Here is a 27,625-nt window from a genome sequence, read left to right as displayed (position 1 = left end):
TGGTCCAGTAGCATTTTTTTATTTAATTTTTAACTAGGGCAAGAAACGTTTTGGAAAAAAAGTAGTGGATGATGTCCAGGCAACTTCTAATGGGCCAACACAGAATGCTAGGATCAAAATCTCACCTATTTCTAAGGTTGATCCCCTTCACTGATCTTCGACAAGTATTCATCATTTCAGTCTTCCCATCTCTAAAGCTGAATTGTGAATTCCAACCTTTACTCATCTCAAGCATATATATGAAGAGTTATAGAAGTATCAAGTGTAGTTTTTTCATTTTTATCAGCATACAAAGCAATTCATGCAGAAAGGTGCAAAAAATGCATAGTTGTGAGACTGTAAAATGCTTTTTCTTTTCTTATTTTAGCTAGTTCTAGTTCCTCACATGCTAAAAAAGCACCAGTCTCCAAGTCTTCTTCATCGCCATCTCCTTCGTCCACATCATCTCATTCCAAAGCCTCTAAGGAGACTTCCAGCAAATCGGGCACATCAGGGACTCCCAGGGGCAAGAAGAAAGCTGGCAAGCAGTCAGCCCCACGAACAGCACCAGATGGGGCAGCTTCTTCCCCCTCAGGTGCCACAGCCAACAGGTTGGAAGTGAAGGCAGAAAAATCTGAGCCTGAGCAGCCTTCCATAGTAATTTCTGAAACAGAGGACGTAGACCAACGGAGCAAGCTGGTTGTCCCCCCTCCTCCCACCACAGCTCCTCCTCCACCTCCACCTCCTTTTCCTGCTGCAGCTGGTCAGCCCGCTGTCTCCTCAGATGCCCAAGATGCACCAGAGGGCTCGGTAGCCAGGCCATCCATCTCTGGATCAGATATGAAACCTCTTCTCCAGGCTGAGCAAGGCACAAATGACAACCTGAGCAGTACAGCCCAAGACGGTGGTCCAGATGCTAGTGGAGAAGACTCAAAAAGGTGAGATGGTCATTGGTAAGTCATTGCTGTCATGGGTAAGTGGTGAAACCTGCAGGAACCCACGTTTCTAGTGTTACCTTTGCATAAAGGATGCTGTAGGCATGCTGACTGGTAATGTGTGTCCATTTCTTAGGGGCATCCCAGCACAATTTGGCCCTTGTGAACATCTTGGAGCCATTCACCCATAATATTTAATGATTCCCCATGATGGCATTTCTCATCATGTGCCACCTGTATTGCTGCCTGGCTGAATACTGACCACTGCAGTCAACAGCTCAGCTAGCCACAGATAACACTTTTATTTCTCTCTCATAAAGGCAAGCAAGAAAGGATGCTTAATTAAAAGTTTGTTATTTAAAATATATATATATATATCTTTTTTGGGGGGAATATCATTTAAAATCTCATTGATAAAGCTCTCGATTCAGTAGCTGAATTCACTTGCAGACTTAATGACAGTTTTAAGCATTGGTTAGTAAATGTTTGGTCTGTTACTGCCTAATAGCTTTTCTAAGTCTCAGATATTATAAAATCTAGTCAAGAACAAAGTCATAATTATATTTTTTACGCAAAATAGTTGGCAGCAAAAAAGCAACTAGCTTATTAATCTGTCTTTTCCCTGCCACAAGACCCAGTGTCTTTCATAACAACCCAAGAGGTTTTGGTCTAGATGCCAGTGACCGAGAGAGTTTCCTTGAAACAGAGGGAGCCTTGCTGGTACATCTGTGCCAATGTTGCATTCCTGTGCTGCTTCTCCCTTTTCTCTACCCTTCGTTTACACAAAGGATTTTCCCAAGGCAGAGGGCCCTCTGCTGCCGATTTCCATATTCATCAGTGATAGAAATGAATGTTTTGCACCCAACAGCAATAAAACTATATTTGCAGTAAATAGAGTCAGGCTTCCAGAAGAGGAAGCTTTGCAATCCTGCCTGCTCTCTGACTGAGTCCTCTCACCCCCAACTTTATGAGCTGTTTCTCTCCTCTCATTAGCTTTTATGTAGCTGGTACTATCCCACAAGAAATAAACAAGAACAACGATGTTTCTGTACAGACTTTGCAGCTCATCTTTTTAGACTGTTTGCATCTTTCTTCTTAACACGCTTATCCATAAACAGATACGTACACCCATGCACATATATATACATTGCATATGTTTTACCTACATACAGTTTTAGAGAAAGAAGTTAGTTTGAGCAGCAGAACTTTTATTTTCATGCTTGCTTATGCAGGCTCTCTCCCATTCATGTTCTCTACTGCTTGCGTTAATGTGACACTGTGTCTGCTTATGAATTCATAGCCTGGCTACCAAGGATGACCAAGAAGCAGAGGCACCTGACCAGACCCACTCTGAACCACTGGAGGAGGCATCTGATGCTGCTGCCCCTCCTGAGAGTGAAAGCAGCAGAGAGAGCCACAGCAGCGATTCGGACTCTGACGGGCCGATCCTGTACACAGATGATGACGATGACGACGATGATGATAATGCTAGTGCTGAAAGTAAGCCCCTAACAAGAAGAGGGTGCTGGGGAGGGGTGGCCATCTTAGGGTATATCTAACATCCAGTTGTCCTGGGCTGGCTCAGGGAGCCTACTAAGCTGCTGTGGTTGCCAGATTGCTAACTGGAGCTCGCTGGTTGCATGCAGTCCATGATTCCTACGCCCAATGAGTTGTTGTGTAGATGACCCCACTAAGCTGTGGCCTGCAAGAGAGCAAAGACTTTGGGACAGAGCTGCAAGCAGGCCTATCAGTCTGTGGGTGATTCTCTTCCAGGATGTGGTGCTACTGCAGGGCATCCCACCAACACGTTGCAGTCCACACTTTGCACATTACATTATGTGACCATGCCTGACCCCTGTTTAGCAAAGTAAAGAGAGGAGGATATGGCTGCATGGCATCGTTTTAGATGATGTAGTGTTGTACCTTGTGGTGAATGAGAAATGAGTATCCTTCTCCCTTCCCAGACAATTGTGATCAAAAACCTGCTGGGCCCCAGATCAAGCATTGCATAGTTGGGAGTGGAGGTGGAAGTAGTGGGTTCAGGAGAACAGGGTAGGACAAGGCCTCCACGTTAGGGCATCAGCCCTAAGTTTTATTGATCGGGGCTTGCCCATGTAATGAATCTTTACCGTTAAAGCACCAGTGTGGCTTTGAACTGACTTGCACTAGAGATCTTGTGGGAATGAGGTGACTGGGGAAGTTGCTACATGGCAACCCAAATGCTACATGAGCCCCCAAATGGTTCAGCATCATGTAGCCACCATTCCAGGCTGCTGCTTACAGTGGAGCACACCCACCTCCAAGAGGACCGGCTCTCACTGGACAGTCCTCAGCAGCTTCTGGAAAGTCCTGCAGGAGATCCAAGGGCAAGGCACATAACAGCATGAACACTGGTGCAGCAGAAGGTGAAGTGCCAGATAGCTTGAGACACTGAAGTCTTCTGCAGTTCTCCCTTTGGTCTGAATACCATCCAAAGTGGTAGCAACTAAAAATTCATCAATTCAGACAGCAGCAGTGTCTTAATAAGAAGTGAAGTGGGAGCCTGTGACCTTAACAAACTGTCATACATCATAAAATTCTGTCATCATAGGACATAGGTAGCCCTCTCGGTCAGAATAATGAGAGACAAGGGAAGTTGTTCCACAGCTGGCTGATGCTAACACAGGCAAGATGGTGTGTCTGTTTTCCCTACTGTATCTGCTTTACGGGTGAAGAGATTGCTTCAGTGCCTAGGGCATCCTGCCTAGAATACTTTACAAGTTCTCAGAGAGTTTTTCATTTTATTCAACTTTTTTTTTTTTTTAACAATTTAAAGATGAAAGCAATATACAAGAAATAAGTAGCATTACATTGGGACTAAAAAGAAAAGAATGAGAAAGATGAGAGAACAAGACTTTGTTCTCATTTTCATTTAAAGATTAAGAAAAAAGCAGCATTTTGCTAACAGTACTAAGTAGATAAATAAATCAACCTGTAACGTATCAGACTTCAAAGACACATAAATGTAAATTTGTCCTTGTAAAGCTCCTCTGTCATTTAGGCTGTTAGCTTTTTCATGCAAGTCTTCCAACTTTTTATTGTTGTGAGCTGAGTTGAAACTATTTCCCTTTTGATGTTAATTAAAATTCTTCTCCTGCATGTTGGAACAAGGCTGCTTTGGGGAGGTATTAAAGTCCTTACTCAGAGTTTGTGTTTGTAACCTAAGCATGAATGAACTAAATTTACCCTCCTCTTCCTTTCCTCAGGCTCTTTGGCAAGTAAAATTCGTCGTAGGGATACTCTTGCTATCAAACTTGGCAACAGACCATCTAAGAAAGAATTAGAAGACAAAAACATCTTGCAGTGCACATCTGAAGAGGAGAGGCAGGAAATCAGACATCAGATTGGAACAAAGCTAGTGAGGTATTAGTTGCAGTGTAAATGTGTTTTTACTGGGTGGAGGTGGAGGAAGATGGTGAATAACATTAGGTTCATATTTTAAATTCAGCCCAATATGCAGTGCACGATCTTCATGGTAAAACTGTCTGGAAAAATTAAAATTAAAATTGTATTTTAATTTCTCACAAAACTTTAAAATGTCCATCTTAGATTTTTGTTCTGCAGGAGACAAACCTAGAGCTTCAGGGGCTGTTTGTTTGTTTGTTTTTTGGTTTTGTTTGTTTTTGTTTGATTGTTTGTTTTATATAGGAATAAAAATGACTCCAGAACAATTGGTGCCATGGTTCAAGCGTTTCCTCATGCTGTTTAGCAAGGACTTGAACTTACGTGTCCCCCTCTCAGTCAAGAGTTATAGTTTCAGACACACAAAGTATGCCTGTGCATGTTCTTCCCTTATGTTCCTTCCCACCCTTCTCCTGTTCTCTAAATGATTAATTATTCATGTACTGGTTCCAACAAAAGAAATAAATAGAGACTGACTGCAGATCAGTAGTGTGCTCACCTCTGAGCATGTCTTTCTCATGCTCCTAACTGCTGTGGGACATACATTACTTTCTGCTCCTGAACTTGAGAACATTGCGTTAAAAAATTTTTCAAGTAAATAAAAAAAAGTTTTCACTTTTATTTTTACAAACCTTAAAAAAAATCATCCAAAGTGTTAATTTTCTTTTTTAAAGTCTCTGAGAACAGACTACAATACATGTGGATTTTCCCAGGCCTGTCGTTGTTTCTCTTGTGCTCAGCAATGTAGCTCAGGCAGGCTTGGAGGATGTCCTGTGTTTGTTAGATTTCCAGATACTGGGCAGTACAGCCAGTGCTACTCCAGTACAGAAGCCCAGCAGCCCGGGCCCAGCACTTAGCACATGTGCTGAGGTGCTCTGTGAATTGCATGGCTAGCTAAATAATTTATTTCATTCCCTAACTGTGAGAGGCATACATCTTTTTTGTAGAGCCCAAAGGTCATTTTTCTCCTGCTAATAAAGAAGCCTGGTTGTTATCAGTGCTTTCCTAACCAAATTCCAGCTCTGGTAATCACATCCTGCCTATCTGTATTCCCCCTGGGGCTTACAGTGAACAAGCTGCTCTTTGATTCCTGCCCTCAGCTCTCCTGCCTGGCATTGCCAGTTCTGCCAGGCTGGCACCCTCACCACACAGTCATAAAATAGATGTGCAAAGCTTATGGTGCCTGGTACAATGCCAGGTGCAATACCTGTGCTGAGAGGTTTGAAATCACAACTGAGTTTATGGCATCTTCTTTTAAAATTCCCAATGTCGTGGTCAGCACCTAAGAGCAGAGATCTGGTGGATAAGTGTCTGAAAGTAGTGGAAGTCCTGTTCCCACAGCCCAGTGAGTGCTGGGTCAGGAACTTCCTGCAGCATGGGCTTGCTCACTCCTTTCAAACCTCCTCACAATCCGAAAATCACATGAACACAATGGAAATTTTGTATGTAATGAGACCTGGAGCTGTTAAAAAAAAATAGAAGGTCTGCTACTGAAGCAGTTCATTACCAGAAATGATCCCCCCCATAGTGTAACTGGAAACCAGTCTCTTCATAACAGTGTTTTTTCTACATTCCTTACCAGAAAGTCCCTGTTTAAATCAAAACTCAGCTCTGCAGTCTCATTTGATGGCCACAAGCACACTCCACACCATCCTCTTTGTCTCCAGGTGTCACAGAAATGCTAAGGGTTGTTGGAATCAGGTGGCTTTCATGAGGCCACAAATGGTCTGTAGTGAGCTAGGAGGATTGCTGGGCAGAGGGGATTTCCAACTGTTAAGACATTTGCAACATCAGTTTTACTGCTGAAATTTTTCTTGCTCCTTTTCTCAAGCAAACATGTGAACTTGTTTATTAAAGACAACATCCACCACGTTCTGTACTATATAGACCAGAAAATGAATATCTCAGATATTTCTTAAATGGTCATTTTTATATATAAGTAACTAAATAAAATCAAGTGTTGATAGAAACTCCATAATTTCAATGTGCTTGCAAATTGATGAGGAATGCTCCGCTTATGTTTTGTTAAAACAAAATAAAACAAAACAAAACACACACGATTTGCATTCAAAACACCTGAGAATAATCTTATGCTTGCACAGCTTATCATAATTGTGATACCTGGGGACAAAAAAGGTTTATGAACTCTTTCATAAAATTATACCTCTAAATGAGGAATTTAAATTTGCTGGTACAATTTCTGTAATATTGTGCAAGTATCACTTATGTGTTCAAGTGGTGAGAATATAAATGTTAAAATAAATGCCCAGTCAGTAGTGAGGTTACATGCCCAGGTATTATAACTACATGTGGAAATTGTCTGTGGTTGAATACCTCAACTGGAAATGAATAGCTTTATAAGAATGGCTATGTAAGACATCTTTTAAACTGCATTACAAATCATCAGGTGTTATTTAGATCTGGTTTAAAATCAGTCACCTACTTTGTTCTTACAGGAGACTTAGCCAGAGGCCTACAACTGAAGAGCTAGAACAAAGAAATATCCTAAAGCGTAAGTATTTTATTCAGGTTTAAGTTAATACTTAGAAAGTGATCACAGCATATTTTGGATTCATATGGTGGCCTGGTCCTTGTTACTCTAGTGTTAGATCCATAATTGGAGAGTAATTATGTTCTTTAAAATCACAAGTCAACACTAGACTTATATGCTAACCTGTAGCTGTGAAAAATGCATATATTCAAGATGCTGCATTTTTCTTGTCACAATCCCACTTCTTGAAACCAGTCACAAAGCCCAGAAATGAATTAGATACCCCTTAGAAGTAGTTCAAGGCTGGTTAAACTTCCACCTATTTTTTCTGAGAAGGAAGAGGGAATATCAGTAGGAGTTAGAGGTGGGATACAAGGACAGAGTTTGGAAAGTGAACTAAGAAGAAAGGTGAAGTATTCAGAGGAAAGGGGACAGGCATATGCCAACTGCTTCAGCATGTTGGTCCTTACATCCATTTCTGAAATAAATGTATTTATTTGTCTTGTGTATTGAAACTTGGATAGTACATTCCTATTTAATATCTTTCTGATGATTTAATCATTCTTCAGTATCCCTGTAGAAAAATTTAAGTCTGTAATTCAAATAGGGGTAGATCTTTGGAAAACTAGATGTTTACATTCTATACTTACTTTCCAATTTAGTTATGCTGTTTTTGTTTTTAGACTGGTAAACTCTTTAGAACACACATTTTTTGTCTTTATGAATCTTTTTATAATATAGATATTATCTAATCATGCACTGTAACAATTGCCATGCCCAGCTCCAGCTAGCCCTGTATTCTTTCTGCAGGAGAGGCTAGTAGTTGATGAAGAAATAAACAATACAAACATTTACAAGGAAGAAAATGCACTTGGAAGTGTTTCACACATAGCAACAAATCTCAGAACTCATCTATTCTATGTGTGTGTGTGTATATATAGATATATATATATAAATTTCTTTACTTGATGTAGCTGAAAGAGCAGTTATAATGCAGTTGTTTCCAACAATTTTTCAAAAACTATGGAGTTCGTCTGTGTAACCCTGTCACACAGCATGCCAAGGGAAGAAAAGCTAATAGGCTGTTTTCCTGACAAAGTCTATGGACTGATCACTGTCACCTGTTCAGGCCAGCAGATCAAGGAGGAATAAGAATTACTGGCTTTAGGGCAACTATCTGCGCTAATAAAATCATTTTGCTGCTGTGCAAGCTCTTCAAAGTCAAATAGTGTCATGTCTTATTGAAAAGGGGAAGCTACTGTTTCTGCATTATGGTGCACAAGTTCAAGGGACTCCTGTCCAATCCATAATGTGAATGAGCTTTCTAAGGGCATAATTTCTTAACCTGTACATTGCATAGTCATAATAAAGATAAAATGGGAAATACAGAAGTATTTTACGTGACAAGCAGCTCACGCTGAACTAGGTGAGAAAGGTAATTCCAAAACATCTTTGGTGATTCAGGATATGGACACTGAGGTGAGAACAGCAGCTGGGCTTCTTATGCTCTCTGTCTAGCTAATCTCTAGATAACTGATCTACCAACATATTTATAGTGTATTTAGTATCGCCTTTGCCACTGTTTATTCTGGTCACTGATTTTGCAATAAGTAGCTCAAGACTGGAAAGCAGTTAATAGATTTCTACTCCTGTTTCAGCTTGTTTACTTGATGTTTTTGGCAGCAAACCATGCTTTGCACTCAATACCTCTTCGCTGTTCCTCTGTAGCCAGCCATCCTTCCCTGCTGCTTCCCTGTGTCTGGCTTAACGGTGCAAGGGAGAGCAAAAATAAGTGCTGAAACACAGACGTATAAGTGGAAAATAAATAAATAAAAGCAGAACCACTGACAAGCAGATGTAGAATACACAACTGCTTTTTGCTCATCACAGAGATATAAAATATTTCAAGTTAATCTCTAAAAAGCAAAGCAAACACAAGAAAAGACAGTGTTTGTGATGACAGTCTGACTCAGAGCCCTTCAAGTGTGCAAGTTTTCTCTCAGCTCTAAAACCTGCATATCATTTATCAAAATTATGGCATTCCCTTCCTGTGGATCATTCAGAAATGTTTACATCTCTTAAATGCCTTTGTTGTTGTAGGCAACTTTTGTGAATAAGTTGGGATTCCTTTCATAAAGCTTCCTTCCTCCTTTTTAAGTATTGCATGGGGAAAATTATTGCTTGTATGTAAACTGCAACCAAGGAAAAGTATTGTTTTGAGTAATATTTATCAGACTTTGAGGTTACATTAAGTGGTAAAGGTCCAAATGTTTATTTCAGGATTAAGTTCAGCCCAAATCTTTCAAGAGGTTCAGAAAAAGTCTGAATGTTTTCTGTATTTCCATTTAAAATGAGGAAATCTGTGTTGCAAGATTTGTTTTGATAATATTACCAGATAAATCAGTTGCTGAAAATCCTGTAACTGAGTAAAACTGCAAAACATTGCAGGCTGCTTTGTGTAAAAACAATTTGGGTAAAACTATCTGAATTTTTGAGTCTTCCCACACTAAAACAGAGTTATGATAGCTGAAGAGTCCACTCAAAGGAATAGATAGAGCCTTGTGGTTTTAGTGCAGACAGGTTTCTTGTGTACTGGCTCTGAGCTGGTAGTATTTATAGCATTGTATTATTGAAAAAAACAAAAAAACAAAACAAAACAAAAAAAAACAACAACAACAACAAAAAACTTTATTCTTCCAGGAATTTTAGATTGAGATAATTGTATTTTTTTCTGTATCTGTAAAGGATAGTGAACTTTTTGTCCGGTGCACCTGCACACTTGCCAGTACTGGCTTTGAGAAAGCAGTGTTTAGCCCTTGGTGCTAGTTAGGGAATATTAATGATTGTCTTTTCTTGTAAAACTGGGAAAGAGAAGCCGCTTTCTGTGTTCCACAGCATTCCAAGAGGGAGGCGCTTTGTTTGTCTTTTCTTTTTCTTTCCTCAGCAAGCCCACAGAGAAGTCTAAACATAGCTAATCCCCACAGGGACACAATGGAAAGTTCAGTTTCATGCTCCTGGAGTGCTTTCTGGTCAAGAGCAGAACAGTCCTCGGGCAGAGCAAATCCTCTCTTCTCTTCTCCCCTTCTGCTGTGAAGCAGATGTCCTGCAGAAACAGAAGTTGACAGGATTTAATGAGGCAGACGTTGCAGGAGCGATAACATATAGATGCCAGGGAAGCCGTTTATTCTACTTTGACCACTGGGCTTTTTAACCGGAGACCGTGATACTAAATAAAATGGTTTCAGCTGGGAGTCAAGTGCCCATTTGACCTGTGTGCTGCTGTGCCTCCCAGGAGCTGCAGTCAGGGAAGGAGGAAAGCCACAGCTTGCTGGGACCTGACCAGAGAGTGCTGCAAGCAAAAGGCAATTGCTCAGCTGGTCCTTTGCCAGTGCGGCTCTGCAGCAGTTTGAGGAGGGGACTTGGAGCTGGGAACACACTGTTTATGTTTTCCTTCTCCACATCCTACAGATCAGATCTGCTTTTAAGGTGGAATGCAGTCAGAAAGGTGTTTCAGTGTGTTAATGTGTTTCTGTTTGGGCAAGTCAGTCAGTTCATACCTGCAGCTGGAACAGCCTCTGGGTGGGATTGTCCATGACACCTGAAGGAGAAGGAGCACAAGGCCCATTATTTTTAGCTCAATGCATCTTCTTAAATCACTGTGGCAACTTTCAAAACTTTACAAGACAAAAAAAATGCATTATAGGTGTTATTCTTAGTAAGAATTTGTGTCAGGGCAGTGTTTCTGTTGTGCTCAGCAGTCTGGAGAGATGCAATAAGTGCTTTAGGTACAAGGGAGAGTGGTCAGTGCCAGGAACTAGCGGCCTTTGGCCTAACAGCATGTTCAGAATATAAACAGCAGCCACCAGATTTCAGTCCCTTTACTTCAGCTCTTGAGTTTTCTTTCTAGAAGTAAGTCAATTTGAATATGTAACTGTGTGTGTATATCCACTGATATGCATTATCCAGTTGCATCTTTTTTGCTACTGGAGAATTTCTATGAGGTAATACTGAAGTGACTCAGTTCCTGAAGGGGCAAAAATGTGTATGTCAAACAAATTCCAGATAAATGGAACCCCAGATTAATAATTTGTGCTTAAGTACTGTGCATTGAGTTGCTTAAACGAAACCCTACAGATGACTTACCTGTCCTAAAAAAGCTAGAGAGCTTTTGATTTTGTTAGGTGAAGATGTCATGAAAAGAGTTCTTATCTAAAGTCAAATCCTTAAATACACACAATTTATTTATTACTAGGTATGTCAGTAATAATAATAATAAAGTTTAAGTAAATTTATCTTTAACTCTCAATTTTTTCAGTTTACTCAGTTACAGATCCTTACAGATCCATTTCTTCATGATTTAAGAGAAAAGCTATTAATAGACCATGAATTATGTTCACATTTCAGTATCAATAAAAGCACCATCAACAATAGATCCAACCTAATTCTCACTGCAAGCCCTTGCAATTGCATCTTGCTAATAGAAATCTGGGGTTGGTGTTGGGGTCTTCTCCCAGAACAGTTCTTGGGCTGGTTCTTGTTACTGTCTTTTTTTTTTTTTTTTTTTTTTTTAAAAAAGTCACTTGTCCTTCTTGCCACTGTATTATTCTTACATGAGAGCAATGAAATGTGCAAGTGCTGTTAGGTGACGTGTCACCTAACACATGTCCAGTGTACCAGCCATAACATGGAACCTTTTTGCAGCTAGGTTGCCTGTAGTAACACTGCAGGCTGGCCATAGCAGACAGAGTGTTGAACAACACTGGAATTTAAAAGTGCCTTTTCGCCTATGCAGGTTGGCTGCATCCACAATAGACAAATGAGCTTTATAGTTAGCCTTGAACTACAGCTTGGAATCCATAACCACCAACCTTGAATAAAACAGGATCTGAATTCTAAAAATATTTCTAGGTGGTATATTTCAGCCACATTGAAGTTAAGCTTGCATGTAACTATGAGGTGGATCAATAAATTAGATAATATTCTTCAGAACACACATCAAATTAAAAAAATGCTGAGTCCTTATGAATGTGCCCTTTTAAGTGTTCTTGTCAGTGGCACTCAAGAAATCAATTTTGGTTTGCTCAGAAATTTATTAATAGCACATTTCAGTTTTGTTCCCAAGTACATTGAGAAAATGCATGTGCAATTTTGTGTTGTACCCATTCAGGGCACAGAAGTTACACATTGCATTTGGTTTAGCTAGTGGACCTTAACCAAGAATATCTGAGTAATGAATCATATACATTCATTATAAAGTCAGAAAAAATGTTAAAGTGACAAAAGTAATTTGCACTAACAGCTGGCATTAAAAAGAATTGTCATTGCTTCATTCCATTCTGTAGCAGTAGAGGACACTTGGCTGATTCAGATACTCAGAGCAAAGTTTTTTCTCTGACCCTTATGGATAATTAGACTCTTAGTCAAGAGATGGCATGTTGGAAGTAAAAGCAATAGTGATTTTAATACTGGATGAGTAATTGAAACATTAGACAGCTCTTTCAGAGTACCTCTCTCGTACTGTTACACAGAAGCCTTCTCATTGCTACGTTCCTGACTCATCCTGGTGACTCGAGGTATCTACAGAACTGGGGGGAAACGAGGATAGGGAAAAGAAATGAGAGCACACAAAATCAAAAAGTAGAGAATACATGTAGAATCACCCCAAAATATGAGCAAGCATGAGCCAAGATTTGAAGTCCTGAAGCTTTAAACCAAGAGAATTAAGTATGTGAAGTTATAATACTTAAATATTCACTGCTTTTTATCTCTTCCAAAAACAGAGAAGAATGAAGAAGAGGAACAGGAAGCCAAAAGAGAAATAAAACGTAGACTCAGTAGAAAGGTGATGATGTGTTTTTTGTTTGTTTGTTTGTTTTGTTTTGTATTGTGTATTGGTGCGCATAGGATTATTTTTTTGTAAGATTCAAAAATCCAGTGTATATACATTAATGCAAATACGCGTTAGTCATGTCCTCGTATTAGAAATCCGTTTAAAAGGCAGTACCAGCCAAATCCTTCTAGGGAGAAACCCCATTCCTTCCAGTTTCCTCTACCTCAAAAAAAAAAAAAAAGCATACAGTCTGCCTATGCTTAATATTTGTCCATGTAAGCAGGGGGAAGAAATGATCTGGGCGTTTCCTCTGAGCATGACCACCACTGTCACATATGTTCAAGGGCAGCCACACCTATAGATCCACTCTTCCCTTGGGCAGCAGAGAGGGCAGCAAAGCAGTGTGTGCCCATTCCTTCACCCTTCTCCTGGCCACATCAGCGGGCTTGCCTACTCCAGATGGGATTGTGCTCATTGTCCCTGCAAAATAAAAATAATAAATAAATAAACAAAACAAAACAGTGATGTGCTATTCTAGCTTGGGGGTGTCATTGTGGGAGAGGATGGGAAAGATTTTTATATGTCTCCTTTGTCTGTCCTTCTCTGCAAAAATAGTTACAGTATTTTTTTCCTTAATGTGATTGTCTTTAGCTGATTAAAATGAATGTTGTTTGAGGTGACTGGAACCCTGTGGCTGGGCATCGTAATGACTAAGATAGAACGCCTGACCACCAGATGTTGTTTTATTTTATTTTTTAGTTGGGCAGGTCCCTCCATATCAGGCTTATTTTCTGTATTATAGTTGAACATAACAGAGAGTGTAATCGTTAATGCAGACCTATCATCTAGTGGGGTAAACAGAGTGCCAGTTGCAAAGTCACAATTAATATTCCAGGGATAACTGTCAAGATTCTCTGTGACCTGTCTGACAAAGACTATTTTTATAATCAAAGAAATTAGGTTATGCTGCTCCCCCATTCCCATGCAGTGCTCCCAGGGTGGTGCCTTTTTTTAGACACCTGAAAGTGACCCTATTTAGAAACATCATTAAAGTTCTCTAGAGATTACATCATACCCTCAGCTTTTATTTTATTATGTCTTATTAAGTGTACTATTTTCTGTCTCCCGCTTACAGCTCAGCCTGAGGCCTACAGTGGCCGAACTTCAAGCAAGGCGAATCCTGCGATTTAATGAGTACGTGGAGGTCACAGATTCTCCGGATTATGATCGTCGTGCAGACAAGCCTTGGGCCAGGTTAACTCCCGCAGACAAGGCAAGGGGCAGATTTAGATTATAATTAAATTCTTACATCTTTCATTTTTGGTTCGTTCCTCTGATCTGCGATTTCTTGGTGCAAACATCATGTGTGGCATCTGCTGGAGGCAGCAAAATTGACATGGTGCTGTGCATTTACTGCTTACAGCTAAGAAAACTCACTCAGGTGCCCGTTAAGGGTGTGTTTGCCAGCATTTTTACAACAGAGCAGGCCAGAATTTCTTGCACTTTTAACGCCTTGCTAAGCCAAGTACATGCTGTTGGCAAAGATAGCCATGATCATTGGAGTTCAGGCAAAGTTTCTGCATGCAGAAGCCTGCATCAATATCACCAAGAGTTGTTTTTGCCATCCATTCAAGTGTAAAAGGTAGAAGCTGTTCCTTCTTTCTAAGCATTCTTGGCCATAACTATCAAACTTAGATAATTCTACGTAGGCAGCAGTCCTTGGAAAGTTTGCTCCAAACATACTGCAATTAATAGTTCCTCTGCCTAACTACAAGGAATGGGACAAATTATGTTATGATTCCCCTTTTAAAGGATAAATCAGTCAAAGATTGCCATAAAATATTTATCCATTTTCCTCCTACACCACTTCATAAAAGGAAAGTTTTATATGTTAGATTTACATTTCAAAAAGTTCTGACCCTTTTAGTACTGGATTTGAAACAACTTTTATGGAAATCCTATGACATGTGCTTGGTATGAGAAGTTATGTGTGCAAGAATCCCTTGTCTTTTAGATGAGGACTGTGAGGCACTGATTTCATTTCAGCTTGTATTTTAGCATTAATGACAGCTCATCTGATATTCAAGGGAGAATCTCATAGCAAGTCAAGGTGGAGACATTAAAAATGTATGTAAAGATGTTTCAAGATGTTGGTTCTGGGAGGTACTGAGCTCTCTCTAGTCCTTATATACTCTGTGGGAGGTTAGAGCACCCAGCACCTCCACTTTCACTGAGGTCCACCTTCCCAGAAAACCTGGGTAGCTTCACTAGAACAAGGAGGGGAGTTTCCTGTCTACTCTAGGGTGACGGGTTTTAATCTCAGTTCATTTTGTAAGGAACAGATGTCCATGGCTGCTTCTGATCCCTGTGCTCATTGGCCTCAGCAGAAAGGCAAAGACCCTGGGTTGCCTGGAAACTCCTTTGCCCTTTTCTCCCAAGGAATTCATTTTTCTAATTCCAGTGGGAGCAGAAGATAGTACTGTAACAATATTATGGAACTGGACCTCTGGTGGTTTTGCTGCTGATTTGGTGCTCAGAAATGACACTCTCTTTCCTAGTTATTGCAGCAGCCTCGTGTAAGCATGCTGCTGTGGCTAAACAGAACCATACCCTGCTTAAAATGAAATTTCTCATTTATGAGACCCCAGTCTGGTGATGCTGTAATTTTATCATACTCTGTGTCTGTTCTGCATTGAAAGGCTTGCATGCCAGATGAGATTTCTTTAGGGATTAATGAAATGATACTGTTTTTATTTAAAATGGGGAAAGAAAAGAGGGAGCAAAAATAAACTGGCATTTCATTTAGCAGTGAAGGTAGGAAATCATTTGTAATAGAAACAAAGACCTTCCTAATATACATTAGAATTTTTCAGAAATTATATGTATTACCTAATGAAGTAAATTGCTTATTATTCTTCTAATGTAAGCAACAAGAACTGGCATTTGTAAAGCGCACTAAATTTCTGCTGTTCTTTAGTATTTGCCAACTGAAAACACAAGCCTGAAATGTTCAAATATTTCATGCAATTTTTCATAAAATTAATCAAGCCAAGTGGCCAATTCCCACTTAAAAAGTGCTATTCATCTTGCATCCCTGAAGTCCTGTCTCCAAGTGGGAGATACAAGGATCCTGCTGTTTGTACAATTGTCATGCAGGAACTGTGACTCATTGGCTCCTCTGGAGCTTTGCATGGAGATTCAGTCCCCTTGCAGGTGCATACTCAACAGGTGACTGTTAAGGTAACAGAGTCCCTTCTCCTTTTTTTCATCTGTGCCAAGTGAGATATTGCAGTGAGAGGTTGGCTTGCCCACTGCAGTAGATTTTGTCTTTCTTTGTCGTTGTTTGATGCTTTGGTTTTCTTTGTAAGGTACTGCTACAAATAATTGTAAGTGGAAAGAAGTCATTCATGTTTATGATCAGAAAGGTGTGAGAGCTACCAGAGTAGGGCTAGCTTCCTCTCAGACTCTGTACTTTCCTTACAATTCATGTTTCTTATGGTTGAATATATATTTATTGTTTAACAGGCAGCAATAAGGAAAGAACTGAATGAATTTAAAAGCACAGAAATGGAAGTACATGAGGAAAGTCGGCAATTTACCAGGTGGGTGAATCCATCTTTTTGCGTAAGTCGGAGAGATGACAGCTGCCATCTGCCTTTCTACAGGTCCTCTGCAGTTGTCTCATAACTAGTTCCATCAACACATTCCTGCCATGAGTCTCCTTGAATTTTCCAGCTGAATTCCACCGCTGATTCTGGTGGGATGCTCAGTATTGCTGATGCAGTCCCTGAAGTTGATAGGGCAGTGAAGGTAACAGCAGTGGATTAGTTGCTAAATGGAGAAAGATTGGGAAACCTACACAATAATAGATTGAAAGGACTCAGCTTTTCTCCCAGATGAATTTATCAATACTCAAGCACAAAAAAGGGTCTTCCAGAAGTACTGCCTTGGTGATGGAAGTATGCATTTTTGCAGATATGTTTGGTAAGTGAAAACTAGATGATGTGTTGAACTTCAGAGAAGTCTAAAATATTATGGGGAGCTTCCTATGAGTCATGCAGACTCCTGACAGCAGTTTCTGTGAAACAAGGCAGACTCTAATTTTCTTTGTTTGTTGCTTGTAATATTTTAATCAGGACTTGTTTCATTCTATGTCTTAGATAACACCAAGATGTTGTTTGAAGCATTATTGTTTAAAGAGCTCTTAAGTGTCCATAGTTTTTAGTAGGACTTCAAAACTGGCAGAGTTATTCCTGGGAGGAGAGAGGTGCTTCCTGCTGTCTCCATGGCATCTGTTCATATCTTTTGAAATTATAAAGGTTGAAAACTGACACCAGCAAGCAGAACTTGCTGTTAGGATCAACCAACATTGCAAACATAGTATTACTATCTTCACTTTCACAAAGAGTTAGCAGATACAGCTGGCCTAGACTAGGTCTCACTATTTCAGTCAAATTTAAAATCCTAGGAGGTGAGTGTGAATCCTGTAATTAAAGAGAATATCAAAATTAAAATTCACAACGAGAAATGGGTGTTTGGTGATTTCTGGCATTTCCTAATTTAGAGCTTGGTTTCACAACTTTACTGATCTTTTTTCACCAAAAAAAAATGTTTTTTTTAAGTAATAATATATACACACTTCCATGTAGATATAATATGAAAAAAATAATTTTCAAAAAATAAACCACTTTCACAGAGAGCAAAACTAAGCCAGGAGATGAAAAAAGAGGCAGGGTTTTAATGAAGTGTCACATTCTGACAATTAGAAAATGTCCTTTTCAGATATGGATTTCTATATTCTCATTTGGCTTCTGGGGGTCATTATCTTTTCAGGTAGTAGGAAGTGTATCTTCTTCAGAACGATAGCAGTAGTAGTTAAAAAAAAATAGACTTCACAAGTGAAAAAAGGAAAATGAGCAGGAATAGAAATCTTTCTGTGTGCTGAGAGAGATGAAGTGCAACCTCTTGCTGAAGTTGTTTGATTTTCTGAGTTGCACTGCAGTATAGGAGAATAAGTGTGGATATGCATGAGTCACACAAAAAGAATCAGATACTTTTTCACTAGAATTGAAAACAGTTGAGACTGGTTACAGTTGTATTCTTGAAAGCTGAACCAAAAATCTCAGGGATTTTTTTAAGTGAAAACTTTTTTTGAGGAGGGCCTTGAAAAATAGAGTCAAAAATAGGCATGGCCAGATTGTGATAAATACAGCCAATGAATCTGTAGGGTCCTGGAGGAATTTCAACCTGAGGGAGATCAGATTCTCCTTGCTCCCTCCCTACCCTTTATTTTCACTGGATGTGTTGTGGAGCCACTGTACAAAACTCTAAATAGAGTCACACTAGGAAAAGCCCATTAAGGTAGTTAAATTAGTGCAGATGTTTTAAGTCAGTTGCAGTTTTGAACATATAGAGCTTCAGTTTCCTCCTGGACCTCTCATTAAAAATTATTTAGTTCACAATTATATTTGGATTGATGCAACAATAAAGTGATTTGTTTATGAAAACTGTAGACAAAAGTCTCCAGCCAGAGAAGAAGTCAGTCTTTTTTTTTTTAAAAAAAAAAATGTTTTGAAGGATGATGACTGAGATAATGCAACCTTGCATGTGCAGCAGGTTAACAAATGTTTATTTGTGAAGTTCTGTGATAGAATGAGACAAAAATAAAGCTTCTTACTAAACAAAAATGTCTTACAACATACAATTAATTAATCGGTATAAGAAGCTCTATTATTATAGTCACTATTCACAGTATCTTTGAATTGTTCAAATTTGATGTTAAACTTGGGAAAGAAAAGCCACTGTTTTTTGTTTTTCATGATTTACTGTAATGACTGTCAGTGGAATGGTTTTTCTACTAGTAATTTAGATTGATTCCTTCTGTTATTTTGTAACACAATCCAAGAAACTGAGTTTCTAAAAATACAGGAATAAACAAAAGTTTGGGAAGAGGACATTAGCAGATGCTTATAAAATGCTTCTAATGGAAATACTATATATAGTCCAATATATTGTTGTTCTACACAAATACAAAAATCCTGAGTCTTATTTGCAATGCACTGTACCCTCACGTAGCAGATGAGCTGCATCCTTGTGAATGTCAGCTTTTGTGTGCATCTCCTGTATTTGGAAACTGCATCTCTGTATTGTGCTGTACCACATCGCTGAGATCATGTGGGGCTTGTTTTCTTTTTTTCTGGATCTATTAGGAGAAAATGTGTTAAAAATTTTCATAAAGCCTTTCAAGTAGGCTCCCAACTTATTCTAGAAAAGATTGGTGACACCCTTTGTGCAACCCACGTCTCTCTGTCCTTCATACAGATAATCTGGAGTGATGTACAGGCCTTACCTAAAACTCTTAAAAAAAACAGCAAGGTATGTTTGGGTCTTTATCTGCCACAGCTGGCAAAAATAGGAAGAAGGCATTTGCAGTGCTATAAAATCTGTTTCTTCCTTAAAATAAATAAATAAATAAATAAATAAATAAAATATTTTGTTAGCCTTATTTGGCAGAAGGATTGAAATACTAAAAGTTAAGTTTTATGGCTCAGCAAGGCTTTTCTGATTTACTGACAGTATCTCCAAATAGTACGTGCAATGTGACTCAGGCTGTGCTGGTAGACAAAGCGGACTGGAAGCTCTTCTCCAGCCCTAAGGCCAGCAGGTTTGGCATGGCTTGAATTCCTGGGGCTAACCTCTTCCCCACCACCACCAGGCAAGTTGTCATGGTGTCCTCCAATGTCCAGTCTGCCCCTTGGCCTGCGCTCACCCTGCCATGCCGAGGCAGCGTCTGGAAGAGTGGTGGTTAACGCAAGCAAAGCTGTGCTTGGGACCATGGTAACAGGTGAATCACAGAAACACAGAGTTGGAAAGGACCTACAAGATCATCTAGTCCAACTGTCTTCCTATCACCAATACTACCCACTAAGCTACTAAATCATATCTTGTAGCTACTAAATCATATCTTGAAGCACCTCATCCAGGTGCTTTTTGAACACCACGAGGGATGGTGACCCCACCACCTCCCTGGGCAGGGAGGCTGTAGCGAGGTGGGGGTTGGTCTGTTCTCCCACGTGCCTGGTGACAGGACGAGGGGGAATGGGCTTAAGTTGCAACAGGGGAGTTTTAGGTTAGATGTTAGGAAGAACTTCTTCACTGAAAGGGTTGTGAGGCATTGGAACAGGCTGCCCAGGGAAGTGGTGGAGTCACCATCCCTGGAAGTCTTCAAAAGACGTTTAGATGTAGAGCTTAGGGATATGGTTTAGTGGGGACTGCTAGCGTTAGGTCAGAGGTTGGACTCGATGATCTTGAGGTCTCTTCCAACCTAGAAATTCTGTGATTCTGTGTGATTCTGACCACTCTGAGAGAAAAAGCTTTTCCTGATATCCAAACTAAACCTTCCCTGGCACAACTTGTGGCCATTCCCTCTAGTCCTATCATTAGTTATCTGAGAGAAGAGGCTGACCCCCTCCTCATCACAATCTCCCTTCAGGAAGTTGTAGAGTGTAGTCAGCTCTCCCCTGAGCTTCCTCTTCTCCAGACTAAACACCCCCAGTTCCCTCAGCCGCTCCTCACAGGACTTGTGGTCCAGAACCCTCACCAGTTTTGTTGTCCTTCTCTGGACACACTCCAAGTCCTCGATATCCTTCTTGTAGTGACGGGCCCAAAACTGAAGTACTTGAGGTGCGGCCTCAAGTATGATATGGACAGACATACTCTGGTTCCTGAGCCTCACGATAGCCCTGTGTCGGCTGCAGCAATATAATTCTGATTGGTTTATCATTTCAGGTTTCATCGTCCATAATTGTTCGACCACATCCCATGTTTCATGTAACAATTTTCTTTGGGGAAATCATTGCGTCCTGAAGACCCGAGATTGCACTGGAACTTGACTGAGTGTGAGCATGTCTTGCAGCTTGCCCTGAGGTTAATGAAGGATATGGCCCTTGTCTTTATCAATGAACAAATGATTTGACTAGGAGCAGAACCCATATGAAGTGTTTGTTTTAACAAAGATACATCTTGATGCTAAGACAGAGCGTAGTCCTGTGACCACCCCACAGAGAGACGTTGATGGCCTTTTTCCTCGGAGCTTGACAAGTCAGGAAGAGCAGAAGACAATCGCTTGAGAGCCTGCGGCCAAGAACTCATCAGAGCTTGTGGCATTGTGACTGAGGGTAACTCACGGGGGAGTGTGAAAAGGACTGGGAGAGCTGGGGGAGAGACTTCCCTTGTCAGTCAGCAGAGAGCAGCAGGGTGGGTGGCACTGCATAGGGATGCACTTGGCCAGTGGGAGGAATCATTTAAAAGAAAAAACAAAAAGAAAAAGGAGAGTATGAGCAGCTGTGCATGTAGTTTTTAGTGGCCACAGCCTGTCTGAGAAAGACAGAAAGCCACAAGTCCTCATGTCATCAGTACTTTAGTGAAGAACTGTAATTTTCTCTGGTGCCAGTAAATACAGTTGCCAGAAATTAGTCCTATTATAACTCAGATGTCTTTTTTAAAATCCTGATGAGCATGCTTCAAGAAAATACATTGAATGTTCATACAGAACAAGTCATATATTTTTCATTTTTTAATGTTGATGTGCTCTGGATCCTCGGAAATACGTAAACAGGATTCGAAGGACAAAGGACACGCGACACTATGAATGCAATGAAGCGATTCGTGTTTAGAAACACTCCTTTCCACCTGTCATTTGTCATTCAAACCAGAGGGATCGCTATCTTCTGCACCTATGGCAGGCAGTAGTGGCAGCTTCAACATCACGCTAGCGTGAGTCTGAACTTAGAATTGGAACGGGGCACAGAAGTCCTTACTGGCAGGTTTGAGCAGTGGTTGCTGATGTGATGTTTTACATGTAAGAACCTTTGCACTGCTTTTAGGAAGGACTCGCGGGGGAATCTGTGTCTTCAGCCCGCGGTCTCGTGAAAGCTAACCGAAAATCCTTAGAGCGTCTGCGGCCTGTTGTTGCTCAGTGTGAAGAATGCTTCCTAGACCCATAATTTTTTATACTATCTTGAAATTGTGTATGTGAAGACAGTGCTATTCAAATTAAGTGGTATGGAGTGTGAAAGGCAATACATGCTTTTTGTAAGTTGGCACAAAAGCCTATTAAAAAGCCTGTGGCATTGTTTACACTAAGGAATTCTCTGTCATATATTAGCACTTATTTATCCTTTGAATTAATGTACACAACATCTGGGGGGGGAGGGTTCCTGGAATTCACATATGCATACATTTAATGCAGTATTACAGTATATATGCTATTTATCCTTTCTAATGTGTGTACATATTACAATTTATTTTTGTCTTTTATGTGCCCTGTTTAGTTTTTTAATTATGAAGTGTAAGTATTTCTTTTTCAGGCAATAAAAGGTCTGTGTAGATGTGATTCTTACCTCAGAACCTGCAGTAGATTCTTGTGGAATGTTTTTACGTTATAGAATTGACGGTTTTGTTGTTTTAGATGTCAGCCTAAAGGCAGGAAGGCAATTTAGTTGCTTTAATTAGATCTCCCTCTTTCCTGATATTTACAGCAAGATCAGGTTTGCATAAATGTGGTGGATTATTTTAGTAAAGAGCACTTGAAGTAACAGGAGAGTGCTTTCCAACAGCTGGCATCCCATTATTTTTAAATGATTTGACAAACCTTTAAAAAAAACACAACAGATTTATATAACTATTAGGATTGCTTCCATCTTAGTAAAAATCCAATGACGTACAACCCAAAAATATCAATAACCAAATAAAATAGCCATCTACATGCTTGTAGCAAAGAAGAGGGATGAGCACCTTCCTTTTTTAATGGAATCAATGAGAGGCATTAGGATTCCATTTGCAGAAAAGAGTTCAACTTCTGCGTGTCCCATCATTTTATAAATATAGAAACACCACTTTGACATCAAGGAAGCAGTGAAAATGTATTCTTTGGCACTAAATTATACAGAAATGATCAGGGCATTAGAGTGAAGGTTTGTCAGCAATTCTGGTAGAATCCTTATTCTTATTTTTAGAATTTGAAGACCAAACTTAAAAGCTTACACTAGCACTTAATAAATAATTCTCCTGCCTAAGGCTTCTTTTTTTTGTTGCCAAATTTGGAAGTGTGTGTCCAAAATCCTATAAAGGTCTACTATGTTGACTTTTAAGTATAAAACACAATACTTCAAAGAAAACAAGTTGGAACAATTAAGTAGACATCAGTGCTGCCTTAATCACTTTCAAACATTTGGAAGGAGCCAAGATACACAAGGCAGAAAGATAGCTGGGGTACAGACCAATCGCTTTGGCCAAGGTCAGGTCAGACCATATCAGCTTGACAAAAGGTAGCTATTTCACTGACATGCCAGGGTATGCAAGGAGCAGTGCATACAACAGTGAACTAACATTTGTTAGGCTACTAGGATGAAGTGAACCAAGTGACACTTAAAGAAGACATTCCTCCACACCAAACCAGGAACATGGACAGCAAGAAACATGCCACCTTCTCATTTCAGAACTAAGACACAGCGACGAGGATACAACTTCTGGCACAGGCTTTCTCAAGCTGTGTTTTGCCATAAGGCATGAGGATACATAGGTGAGGCATCACTTAGGCTATCCTCCTCCTGGTTTCTTTTTTTTTTTATTAAAACAACAACAACAACAACAAAGTATTCACTACAAGCCACTGCTACAGGCAGGGTACTAGCCTGGCTGGAGATGCTGAGTTATCCTTTATTTCTCATGTAATTTCTTAATACTTCCATGATAAATAATCAGATGCATTCTTTGGCCCATGGTTCAGCCAATTACTTAAGCAAATGTACATGTATGTAACTGGACAAAAAGAGTTGCCTTTATTGGGACCTTTGTAAAAAATGTAGTATATATGCAGAATCAGAACTATAAACTATCCATTGTGTATTGTACTCATGCACAGGCTTAGAATTGTACATATTATTTTTGTATTCTAAATATCAACTGGCAGGACAGCAACAGATGTAAAATGTTACCCGTGCAATAAAAAGTAAGATTTTGGTATGTCACTATGAAGCACTATGAAGTTTGCTTTACCTTATTGATCTACCTAAAGCAGAGCTTCTGCTGTATCTTCTGGTCCTCTGAATTGATGATTTTAAACATCTTCAAGTTGCTACAACAGCCTGTTGGAAAGAACATGTAATGTAACTAACTCTCCATGATGCTGCATGCCTGTCAGCAGGGAAAAATCAGGACAAGTTCCGAGAAACTCCTGAGTGAGCAATCCTTGTGGAAAAAAATCAGAAGATGTAGAAAGGGCAAAGAAAAAAACAGCACTTCTCATGCAACAAGTAGTACCATTGAGCTGGCTAAAGAGATCAACATGTTAATTTTTACGAGGTTGGACGGTTCATTTAAATGTCATCCAAAACCTGTGAGAAATCTTATGCACATACTTATGTTCCACAAAGTCAGATATGAACTCAGATGTCTACACCCACACAAGAGAAAATGAGTGGCCTGAAATTGTGTTTTCTGAACCAACCCTCTGGGTCATGTTTATTGGCGTGATCGTGCATTGCAGCTGTAGGTGTAGGGGAATGGATACTTAGGCGACTCCTAATTTGTTCTTCACAAAACCAGTTGAAATGATTCTAGGATGCCTGTCTGCTTTCAGGTAGTATGAAAGTCCTTATATTTAGTCCTTATAATTGAAATATATTATTTCAAATGAAAAACAGAGTATTTGAAGTTCCTCGGAATGTGATAAATGTGTAGAGTCAAGAAGTAGGAAAAAAAAAAAAAAAAAGGTAAATGCCAGTGATTATTTAAGCTAAAAATCATTTCAAGCCGTGGTTTGAAATGATGTCGGACCAGGAGCTGTGTCTCTTCCAAATCACTGAATGTATTCACAGCCACTTGCCAGTCTGCAAGGCTGCATTTATTTGCTGGATTTATCATTTGCCTACGGCTCTGCCTGCTCCTTGCTGCAGGGTGGTACTTTGGGCAGCTCTCTGCCTGGTTATAAATATGGCCTGAGCCCCATTTTTGTATCATAACAGAACAGATGATTAAAACATCATGTCTAATCAGGCCAGGCTGGGATGTGGCAGCCTGGGTGCCCACAGCCCGCACCCCAGGGACCCCCAGCAGCTGAGCACTGCTGGTGTCCAAAGTAGGGATGAGAGCCCTTCTCCTCACGTGCATGCTAATGTTTTCATTGTAACATAAACCAAGCTCAAAGCCTACATTTGCATTAAGTTGCCAGGTATACCAGGACTATGACATTTACTGCTTTCACATCATAATTTTTATTTGTATCTCATGGAGTTAAGACCTGTGCCGCTGCTGTGAACTAAAATAAAGATGTACTCAGGGTGAAAAACAGAATAAACTTGCCTCCTGCCTTTAGGAGCTCTCACATTTAACTCTGTTATTGTTGCTATCTGTATTTTTATTGTACAAAGCTCAGTGCAATATTCACTGCTGGGACCTAGCTTTTGATAGACAACAAAAACAAAAGCAATTCTGAAAGTTTTTATTAGGTTGATACTAAAATATTTCAAGGGTCAAATAAAAAGAAAAGTAAATTCCCCAGAACACATCAAAGTTTCTATTTAACAGGCACCTGGAAAAAATATGGAAGTGTATCTATACAGAAAAAGGGAGGAACAGAGTAAAAACATTTCACTGTAATGTTTTGACAGATTTCTATTTATTAACTTTAATGATTAATGAGGTCTTGTTTCATTTTGTCAGTGTTCCCATCTCGTTTCAGGATTTTAATGGAAATAGAGCTCATACGAACTAGATACGCCATTTCACCAATATTTCATTGTTTTCTAGAAGCTAAATATTGCATTGGATAGGAACAAAGAAATTAATGGTATTCTCTGTATCTCCTTGTTCAATCATTAATTCTTTATATAAAAAGCCTTGCAATACTATGTCAAATTTAACCATATTTGAGCATTGTTATAGTAAAATGTTTCTAAACATATCTTCTCTTCCTTTCACTACTTTGTGTGGTGGTATATTGATTTGTAAACTTGTATAAATTTTGGAATTAAAGAAATACTGTGTTTTGGACAATTATTTTAGCTGTTATGATTTTAAACAAAACTAAAAGATGTCAATGGATTGTCTCAACAGGCATCTGGATGATTTGGGGTGGGAAGGGTGTGGAGGTGGCTCAAGTTTATGTCCCTTCCCATTTTTTTATAGAGCAATTGCTTGAAGAGAAGAAAGAATAGAATAGAATAGAATAGAATAGAATAGAATAGAATAGAATAGAATAGAATAGAATAGAATAGAATAGAATAGAATAGAATAGAATAGAATAGTTCAGTTGGAAAGGACCTACAAAGACCATCACATCCAACCGCTTTACTCTGTAAAGCAGTATTAATATGTCATGTTTCATAGACCCACACTTACCTTAAAAAAAGAGCTTTCAAGAACCTCCGTTTTCTGTGGCAGAGCTGCAGCTGATGGCCAGGCCCAGGGCACTGCTCAGTACTGAGCACCCTTGATCCCTCAATTCTCACTCCAGCCTGCAAGGGCACCTCTGAGAGGTGATGCCAGTCCAAGGGCTGGGTGACCCATCCACTGCAGGTGCTGGTGGCTCAGCTCCAGCAGGGTCTTTGGAAGTTCTGGTAAAGCCAGGAGGTTCTTACATGCTGAATTTACTGTGAGGAGGATTGTGACTACAATTGCCTGAGATGAAATTTTGATCGTACTGCCTTTTCATGGGAAGTCATTGGAACTAATATTTTGCAGCATGTAATGGAGAGTGTCACCTACCAACAGGCATCGGGCCAGTTCTTTAATGTTTTTATTAATATGAATAATAATAGAAACAAACTGTGCTCAAAGTAATTTGCTTGAGTTTCACTAGGTGCTCCCATTTACAAGTAAAATAAAGCAAACAAAATTCCTGACTTCATTCCCCACTGCTCATCACGCTGGATAGTTATTGATGACTATAAAAAATGTACCTGGCCTTTTGAAATGTACTTTCCACATGTTCAATGACTTTCAGAAGATGGGAGGCTATGGAGAATCAATACCCCCAAACTTTTCAGCTTATGCAGAGGGTGTTTTAAATAAGAATTATAAAATTAATGCATTTACTTGTATTTTAGCTCTTTGACTTAAAGTGATTGAATATGGTAATTCTAAAGAAGTGGCTGGTCTGATACTGCATTTTAGACAGGTGTATGGATATTTGTGAATGTAAATAACTGGAAATGTTACAAACCATAGCTGCTTCTTGGGGTTTTATCTGTACGGTAGTATATACCTATAAACACATACACACATACACACAAATATATTCCAATAATGTTATCTGAAAAGTAGAATATGTACTATCTTTTTTTATACATGACATAGACTATGCTTCTTTTATGGTGTTTTTATTTCACAAGCAAAAAAATGTGTGCTGCCTAGTTGTACAGTACTGTGGGATACTCTGCTGTGCACAGCTCCAAGTGCCTTAGACAAGCTCTTTGATTTATAGAGATATATGAATGAATATAAGTAAATATAAAATGAAGCAAATTACCTCAATAAAATTGTTCAGAAAATCTTTACAGAAAACATTTCTGTTCTTGAATCTTCTGGCAAGCACATGGGTATGTGTAATGGGAGTTACATTCAGAGAGCAGTTTCTTGCTGGGAAGCAATCTCCAGAGACTGAATTAAAAGTTACATGGAAATGAAATGAAAGGAAGTCCCTGAAACCTTCCTCTACATGTTGGGAGTCCTTCAGGCTTCTGGCAGCTCTGTTGTGGGCAGTGTACTCAGGGCCCTTGGTGGGCTGCCAGCGGGGCGCGGGGCTCCGCACCACCACCACCCCCGCTCCGCACCACTCCGAATAGGTGCGGCGGGGGCAGGGCCTGAGTGTCAAGCCACACCCCCGTGGCGGATAGCCACACCCCCTCATCGGCCCGCTCCGGCCCCTTCCTTCGCCCCCGCCCTGCC

The 27,625-nt window shown here is 39.8% G+C and overlaps 1 protein-coding gene across 4 annotated transcripts in view; it reads left to right on the top strand.

The window, feature by feature from the left end:
• Positions 1-25,732, top strand: part of PHACTR2 (phosphatase and actin regulator 2) — a 135,498-nt gene extending 109,766 nt beyond the window's left edge. For all 4 annotated transcript variants that reach the window (XM_032183654.1, XM_032183650.1, XM_032183653.1 and 1 more), the window contains 8 exons: positions 368-917; positions 2,215-2,414; positions 4,160-4,316; positions 6,812-6,867; positions 12,627-12,688; positions 13,812-13,949; positions 16,202-16,278; positions 20,465-25,732. In XM_032183654.1, the coding sequence (XP_032039545.1) occupies positions 368-917; positions 2,215-2,414; positions 4,160-4,316; positions 6,812-6,867; positions 12,627-12,688; positions 13,812-13,949; positions 16,202-16,278; positions 20,465-20,480 (1,256 nt within the window). In that variant the 3' untranslated portion in view covers positions 20,481-25,732. The remainder of the gene's footprint in view (positions 1-367; positions 918-2,214; positions 2,415-4,159; positions 4,317-6,811; positions 6,868-12,626; positions 12,689-13,811; positions 13,950-16,201; positions 16,279-20,464) is intronic.
• The last annotated feature ends 1,893 nt before the right edge of the window (positions 25,733-27,625 follow it).

Source organism: Aythya fuligula, chromosome 3, assembly GCF_009819795.1.
Source record: "Aythya fuligula isolate bAytFul2 chromosome 3, bAytFul2.pri, whole genome shotgun sequence".
In the NCBI taxonomy this organism is placed as follows: Eukaryota; Metazoa; Chordata; class Aves; order Anseriformes; family Anatidae; genus Aythya; species Aythya fuligula.
The sequence above is the reverse complement of the archived record's forward strand: the minus strand, read 5'-3'. Positions and strand labels throughout refer to the sequence as shown.